At 20.9% G+C, this 6584-nt stretch overlaps 3 protein-coding genes across 6 annotated transcripts; 2 read left to right on the forward strand and 1 right to left on the reverse strand.

Moving 5' to 3' along the window:
• Window positions 1-357: 357 nt before the first annotated feature.
• Window positions 358-1700, forward strand: LOC102670771 (arginine-hydroxylase NDUFAF5, mitochondrial). 2 transcript variants are annotated; one of them, XM_006620494.2, is made up of 3 exons: window positions 358-1021; window positions 1078-1262; window positions 1354-1700. In XM_006620494.2, the coding sequence occupies exons 1-3, from the start codon at window positions 450-452 to the stop codon at window positions 1638-1640; spliced, it is 1044 nt and encodes a 347-aa protein (XP_006620557.1). In that variant the 5' UTR covers window positions 358-449; the 3' UTR covers window positions 1641-1700. The 2 variants fall into 2 exon arrangements, with proteins under 2 accessions (XP_006620557.1, XP_006620558.1); XM_006620495.2 differs by having other exon boundaries at window positions 1510-1694.
• On the reverse strand, window positions 1654-2781 carry LOC102670638 (ubiquitin-fold modifier-conjugating enzyme 1). The gene is made up of 4 exons (XM_006620493.2): window positions 2526-2781; window positions 2238-2369; window positions 1976-2143; window positions 1654-1899 (listed from the first exon to the last, which is right to left on the reverse strand). Exons 1-4 carry the CDS (start codon window positions 2649-2651, stop codon window positions 1810-1812), a joined length of 516 nt encoding a protein of 171 aa, XP_006620556.1. The 5' UTR covers window positions 2652-2781; the 3' UTR covers window positions 1654-1809.
• Window positions 2782-2951: 170 nt separating this feature from the next.
• On the forward strand, window positions 2952-4895 carry LOC102670999 (SAP domain-containing ribonucleoprotein). 3 transcript variants are annotated; one of them, XM_006620496.2, is made up of 7 exons: window positions 2955-3207; window positions 3546-3642; window positions 3724-3785; window positions 3865-4098; window positions 4217-4345; window positions 4418-4489; window positions 4650-4866. In XM_006620496.2, the coding sequence occupies exons 1-7, from the start codon at window positions 3157-3159 to the stop codon at window positions 4749-4751; spliced, it is 747 nt and encodes a 248-aa protein (XP_006620559.1). In that variant the 5' UTR covers window positions 2955-3156; the 3' UTR covers window positions 4752-4866. The 3 variants fall into 3 exon arrangements, with proteins under 3 accessions (XP_006620561.1, XP_006620559.1, XP_006620560.1); XM_006620497.2 differs by having other exon boundaries at window positions 2970-3207; window positions 3546-3639; XM_006620498.2 differs by lacking the exon at window positions 4418-4489 and having other exon boundaries at window positions 2952-3207; window positions 4650-4895.
• Window positions 4896-6584: the final 1689 nt, after the last annotated feature.

Below are 6584 nucleotides of genomic sequence, written 5' to 3' on the forward strand. Positions count from 1 at the left end.
TTACATTTTTCCAAAAATATTGTAAATCAGTTTTATAATTTTTTAATGATTTTAAACTTTGAAACAATAAATTTAAATTAATAGAAATAATATATTTCATAAAATCTTATAATCTATTTTATGAGATTTTTAATAACAAAATTAAAATTATATAGATAATTTTTGTAATATATTTTATAAAATTTTGTTAAATTAAAATTGTGAGGTACCAATTTTGATTAAAATTATGATTACAAATAAATGATGTATTCAGAATATTAAAATTTAAAATAGGTTATGTTTAGTATAATAGTATAATATGTATGTATAACTAAATAATATATTTACAAGTTTATTTATTGAAATTATTGGAAACAACAAAATTTCAATAAAAAATGCATATTTATAAAATATTATAAAATTTACATATTTGAGGTAAAATACAAAAACGTCAAACTTCTAGCAATAAAATGTACTATTTGTTCAAAAGATATTTGCCTACATTTCCATTAATTTTGCGTATTCGGAATATAAATTATAGCGCAATAAATTTTTCTTTACCAACGGATAATGTAATGAACATTTTTGATAGAAATACGAAACTACTACAAAGAGAACGTGCTGCACAAATAGCTGATGTAAAACTATACGATTATATCAAAGATGAAGTAGGTTATAGACTTGCAGATAGAATATTTGATATAAAAAGGAATTTCAAAAAAGCGCTTGATTTAGGATGTGGTCGTGGTCATGTGTCAAAATATATTTTAGCTGAACGTGTGGAAGAATTAATTTTAATTGATATGTCAACTAGCTTTATACGTCAAGCAGAAACCACTGAAGGAATTAAAGTATCACGGATAGTTATGGATGAAGAAAATTTTTCAATTGAATCAAATAGTTTAGATTTAGTAATAAGTTCATTAAGTTTGCACTGGGTGAATGATTTACCAGGTTGTTTTAAAAGTATTAATAAAAGTTTAAAAAATGATGGAGTTTTTATAGGGGCTATGTTTGGAGGAGAAACATTATATGAATTAAGGTAATTTAATAAATAAATATATTAAATATACAAGTATAACTTATTCTTTTTTTCAGAAGTTCTTTACAGCTAGCAGAATTAGAAAGAGATGGTGGAATTTCACCACATATTTCTCCATTTGCAGATGTTAAAGATATTGGAAATTTGTTAACAAGAGCTAATTTTACTATGTTAACAATCGATGTAGATGAAATTGTTATTGGATATCCAAGTATATTTGAATTAATGTGGGATTTAAAAGGTAACATTTAATATTTTTATATAATAACTTTGATTTGTTGAAATATTATTTAATTTAATAATTTTTTTAATGTTATTTTTTAATTTCATAGGTATGGCAGAAAATAATGCAATTAGAAACCGAAAATTACATTTAAATAAAGATACTGTTCTTGCTGCTGCAACAATATATAAAGAATTATATGGAAAAATTAAAGAAGATGGTACTTCATATGTACCTGCTACATTTCAAGTAATTTATTTATTAGGTTGGAAACCAGATCCATCACAACCCAAGCCTTTAAAAAGAGGTACTGGACAGATTTCTCTTAAAGATTTGTACAAACTGGATGAAATTATAAAAGAAACAAAAAAAATTAATATAGATGAAGATAAATAATTATTGTAATATATTTGTATTATATATTAAATATAAAAATTAATGTATTTATTATATAAATCTTCTTACAATTTATTAAAACAAATTAAAAAGTAATTTATTATATATTATATTAATTAACAAAATTATTAACAAATAATTCATTTATATTATATAATTTTTCTTTTTTTTATAATTTATGTTCATCAATTTTATCTTTATGAGTTATAGCACCTTTTTCTATAAGATCAGGAATTTCAACTGCTAACCATGGTCCAAGCTAAAATATATGAATTTTCTAAAAATATAATAAAAATAATGATTTAAAAATTTATTTATATATAAAAAAGACTTACACCAAGTGCCATAGCATGTGCAATACCAAATTTTGGTATATTACGTGCCCATAAAGGTTTAAAATGATCTGTTAAACAAATCTTTCCACCTCTATACATTTTTGCTGTTTTACCATCTAGTTCTGGTAAAGCAATTTCAGGTGATGTTATAGGATATGTAACAGGTATCTAAATATATAAAAAAATCACATTTTGTCAGAAAATCAAAACATTTAATTAATTTTATAAATTTAATAAATTTAGAAAAAAAATAATTACTTACATCAAATTCAATTTCAAATTCATATTTTAATAAATTATGTATGTACCAACATTTTCCAAACCATCTTGTACCTTCCTTATTTGATTCCAGGCGAAACCAATCATTGTCAGATTCTTTATTATTTTTTACATACTAAAAAAATAAATAAAAATTAATTAAAATTATTGCTAAATACACTAAAAATTTTTGTTCTTTTCAGTTATTTAATAGTTATTTAAATAATGGTAATTTTTTTTCTTTTTTAGATAAACATATGGTAGAGAATAATATTTAAAATTTAAAATTTACTTGAATTAAAGCTTGGTACTCTTCTTTCAATCTCTGCACCCATAATTCTTTATCTCTAGGGCCTGCTTTTGTTTGTAACAATGGAATATTACTTAATGTTTTCTTCGTTGATTCATCTACCATCATAAACTATTACAATTATTATACAATTAGGCAGATATATATATGATTTTTATTTTACTTCACACATAAATCTCCTCATAAACGTGTTTTAAGTTAAGTTTTGCATCTATAATCTATGTTATTGTAGAAAGTATAATCAGAATAATCGATATATCGAAATGATCCTTATATAAGTATATGCTTATTTAGAGATATTATGGAAATATTTAATTAAAAATAAATATATATTTAAAACTAATATTGCATTTCTTTTTTAAATTATAAAAACATTTCAATTTTATTATATTTAATTTCATTTTATAAAAAAAAATTTAATGATTTATTTTGAGATATAATGATCAATAAAGGTCAGTCGCATTTAGAAAGATAGTGATATTAAAGTTTTTTGTGTTGTATGCACTTCAATTTGATTTGCCTTCTGGTCTCTTAAAATCTTGTGAAAACTTGTGACATGATAATCAGAGATCAAAAAATACTGTCATTTGGAAGAAAATAATATTGATACATCATGGCTGATTCATCTTATGAAAAAGGACTCACAGAACTTTCAAAAATGAAGGTAATCTAAATGTATCATTGATATGATTCCATATTCGGGAAGCTAACCTTCAAGTTATAACAAACAAATTATAAAAAGATTTTCTTTATATTAATTTTTGTTTAAATTATTTAAAATAATTATTTTTAAATAAATTAAAAAATAATTATTATATATAATAAAAAAATATTATTATATATAAATAAATTATTTAAAATAATTATTTTTAAATTAATATTTTTATTAATATTTTAAGAATATGTATTGTGTTTATTAAACAGAAAAAATATATATAAATATTAAAATTATTGAAAAGAATTACGTATAACAATAATTAAAAATAAAACATTATTAAACAGGTTGCAGATTTGAAGATTGAGTTAAAACATAGAGGACTACCTACTACTGGTAATAAAAATGAATTGGTTGAAAGGCTTCAATTAGCAATTCATGGTGGTATATGCTTTTGAATGATTTTTAAATTATATTTTATTTTGTAACAATTATATATTGATGAAACAATATTTTCATTATTAGATTCTGCTTTATCTTTGGATGAAACTACAGAAGAAATTTTAGATGAGGACGCAGTTCTTGGTGTAAATAAAAATATAAATTTGATATATTATCTAATTTTTATTATAAAATTAATATTAAAAAATATATTTGTTTAAATAGGATGAAGAAATAGAAGAGTTATCAAATAAACCTGACTCACAAGAAGGAAATGAAAAAAGGAAATTGTCTACTGAAAGTAATATAAGTGCAAAAAAAATAGTTTTAAATCGAAAACCAGTAATTGAAGAAATTAAGAATGAACAAACAGAAAAAATTGAAATTGATACAAAATCTATTGAGACTGCTCCACCAGAAAGAAAGATAATTAAATTATCAGAACTTGGTATCAAAGAGGTAATATTTTATTTTTAATATACTTTAAGATTGTAACAGATTAAAAATTACAAATAATATAATATTTATAATAATTATAAAATATTAATATATAGTTTATTTTTTATTGCATATATAGAGATTAGAAATGAGAGCTAAGAAATTTGGATTACCATTATCAGAAGCTGCTAAAAAAGAAGCTAGATCTGCAAGATTCAGTATTAATAATCAAAATAGTAAATCAGCTGCATCTGTAAAAACACCTGTGGTATGTATTTTTATTTAAATATCAACATAATATTTTTTACTTTTCAATATATAATTTATTTTGCATTTATAGCATACAACTTATGAAGTTTTAAAAAAACGAGCAGAAAGATTTGGTACATCTGTTTCTAGTCTAATGGAAAAGGTATAAATAAATGAAAAATTTATTATACCAAATTTAAATTAATTTTAAATATATTATATGATATGTATATGAAATTGTATATGAAAATTTATATTTATAAAAAAGATATATATAAAAATTATATATTAATTTTTATAATTATTTTCATATTTTATTCCAGGCTGAATTGGAGGCTAGAATAGAAAAAAGAAAAGTCAGATTTGGTGAAGTGAAGCCTGCAAATAAGAAAGTATTTTATAATAAAATTAAAATTGTTAAATGATATTCAGTGTTATACACAAAACAGCAATTTAGATTGCAAACTTTACTTTAAGCTTTCTTATTTGTAATATGATTATTATATACAAAAATAAAAATTCATTGTATTTGTTATAAAATGCATGACGAAAAGTTTTTTTTGATATTATAATAGTTTATTTTTATTTTTTATAACAATTATACGTGAAAATTACTTTAATTTTTTTTTTTACTTAAGATATTTATAAAGTAAATATATATTTTTAAGAGCATTGTATATAATAGAAAATTTATATACAATTTGCAATATTATTGTTTTCATTTTATATAAAAATGAAAGATTTAATATTATATATATAAAATTAGTGCATATATTATTTTGACTTTTATATTAAAATAAATGATTGACTTGAAGTGTGCATATTTATAATATCGAAATTTTGTATCATTATAAAACAATATAATTAAAAGCAAGTAAATAAATTGTTCTTCTATAACTATCGCATTAAAATATTTTTTGTTCAAAAAGAAAACATTCAATGATATTCAATATATTGAATTTTATTACAAAATGTATTTAGGCTACAACATGTAATATAATTGCGTTTGGTCTAGACCCTTACGAAAAACAAAAGCTAAACTGCACCACATTTATTGTTGTCTCAGTAAGACATTTCGTCCGTTTACGTTTCAAGGAAACACTTATAAATGTGAAAAAGTTTGATACATAAATGAAAATAAAATACCTTTTTGAGTTGTATAAATCACTTATATGTTTATCTCATTTTGAAATCAAGTCACTATATTATCACAAATATATATGAATACATATAAATTTAAAAAAAAAAATCGATTTCATGTTCTTTTAATCTTTGCTTAGTAAAATTGAAAATCAGATAAAAAAGGAGATAAAATCTGGACAAAAATTCAAGTTTTTATATATATATAAGCACACAATTATTATATTACCATAAATTAAATTTGCATTTTATGGCAATAATTGTAAATTCTTATATTTTATATATAATAATATTTTGTGATAAAGAATGTTTTGTATATATTATAATTTTAATAATCATTTGAATATTTATAAAAGGAAAAAAAAAAGATTAAAAATTTGTTTTCCTTGAAGCGCATCCTAAGAACGAATGGTCCGAAGATACACATTATATTTAAAGAAGACAATAGATTGTACATTAAACAATATACAACTGAAATATATCATATAGATGTAAAATTAATAAAATTATCGATCGTAAATTCTCTATTATATTATACGGCATGGTGTAATGTGTATTATAATCGTTCAAATCGGTCATTAAACATTCGATGAAGTAAAGGAAACTATCCCAAGCAGCTAATCCTAAGATAATGTATTTCCTTCTTTTTATTCATATAACTTCTATTTATGTAGGTATGCACGTATTTGTGATAACTAAACAGATACATGACTTTTGTGACGCAAAGACACTATCAGCTTTGCAGATCAAAGAGCAGGAGGCTGTTGTATGTAAAATTAAAAGTTAAAAAACATATTTTAATGTTTTTATTGTTAATATAATTAACTTTAATTATTGTTCTTATTATTTTTTATATATAAACGTATCTGTTCAGTGAATCACTCAATTTAATTAATTTTATTTATATTCACTTCTTCACTTTTGAATATTTATCCAAAAAATGAATTCAAATAAATTTTTCAAAAAACTGCATAAATAATATTTTAATGAATAAAGGTTTGGATTTAATTTATAATTTTTAATGATACAAAATATTTATATATTTTAATTAATTCTTTATAATATATTATTATATATATATAATATATTATAAAGAATATATATATAATATATATATA

This window comes from Apis dorsata, unplaced genomic scaffold (assembly GCF_000469605.1).
Source record: "Apis dorsata unplaced genomic scaffold, Apis dorsata 1.3 scaffold_517, whole genome shotgun sequence".
Taxonomy (NCBI): Eukaryota; Metazoa; Arthropoda; class Insecta; order Hymenoptera; family Apidae; genus Apis; species Apis dorsata.

What these genes read in the sequence shown, in the direction of transcription:
- LOC102670999 (XM_006620496.2), top strand. Translation starts at nt 3,157, where the DNA reads ATGGCTGATTCATCTTATGAAAAAGGACTCACAGAACTTTCAAAAATG. An exon ending in CAGAACTTTCAAAAATGAAG is followed by an intron (nt 3,208 to 3,545) that starts GTAATCTAAATG and finishes ATTATTAAACAG; the next exon opens with GTTGCAGATTTGAAGATTGA. An exon ending in CATCTGTAAAAACACCTGTG is followed by an intron (nt 4,346 to 4,417) that starts GTATGTATTTTT and finishes TTGCATTTATAG; the next exon opens with CATACAACTTATGAAGTTTT.
- LOC102670771 (XM_006620494.2), top strand. Translation starts at nt 450, where the DNA reads ATGTACTATTTGTTCAAAAGATATTTGCCTACATTTCCATTAATTTTG. An exon ending in GAAACATTATATGAATTAAG is followed by an intron (nt 1,022 to 1,077) that starts GTAATTTAATAA and finishes TCTTTTTTTCAG; the next exon opens with AAGTTCTTTACAGCTAGCAG. An exon ending in ATTAATGTGGGATTTAAAAG is followed by an intron (nt 1,263 to 1,353) that starts GTAACATTTAAT and finishes TTAATTTCATAG; the next exon opens with GTATGGCAGAAAATAATGCA.
- LOC102670638 (XM_006620493.2), bottom strand. Translation starts at nt 2,651, where the DNA reads ATGATGGTAGATGAATCAACGAAGAAAACATTAAGTAATATTCCATTG. An exon ending in AGTACCAAGCTTTAATTCAA is followed by an intron (nt 2,370 to 2,525) that starts GTAAATTTTAAA and finishes TTATTTTTTTAG; the next exon opens with TATGTAAAAAATAATAAAGA. An exon ending in CACATGCTATGGCACTTGGT is followed by an intron (nt 1,900 to 1,975) that starts GTAAGTCTTTTT and finishes CATATATTTTAG; the next exon opens with CTTGGACCATGGTTAGCAGT.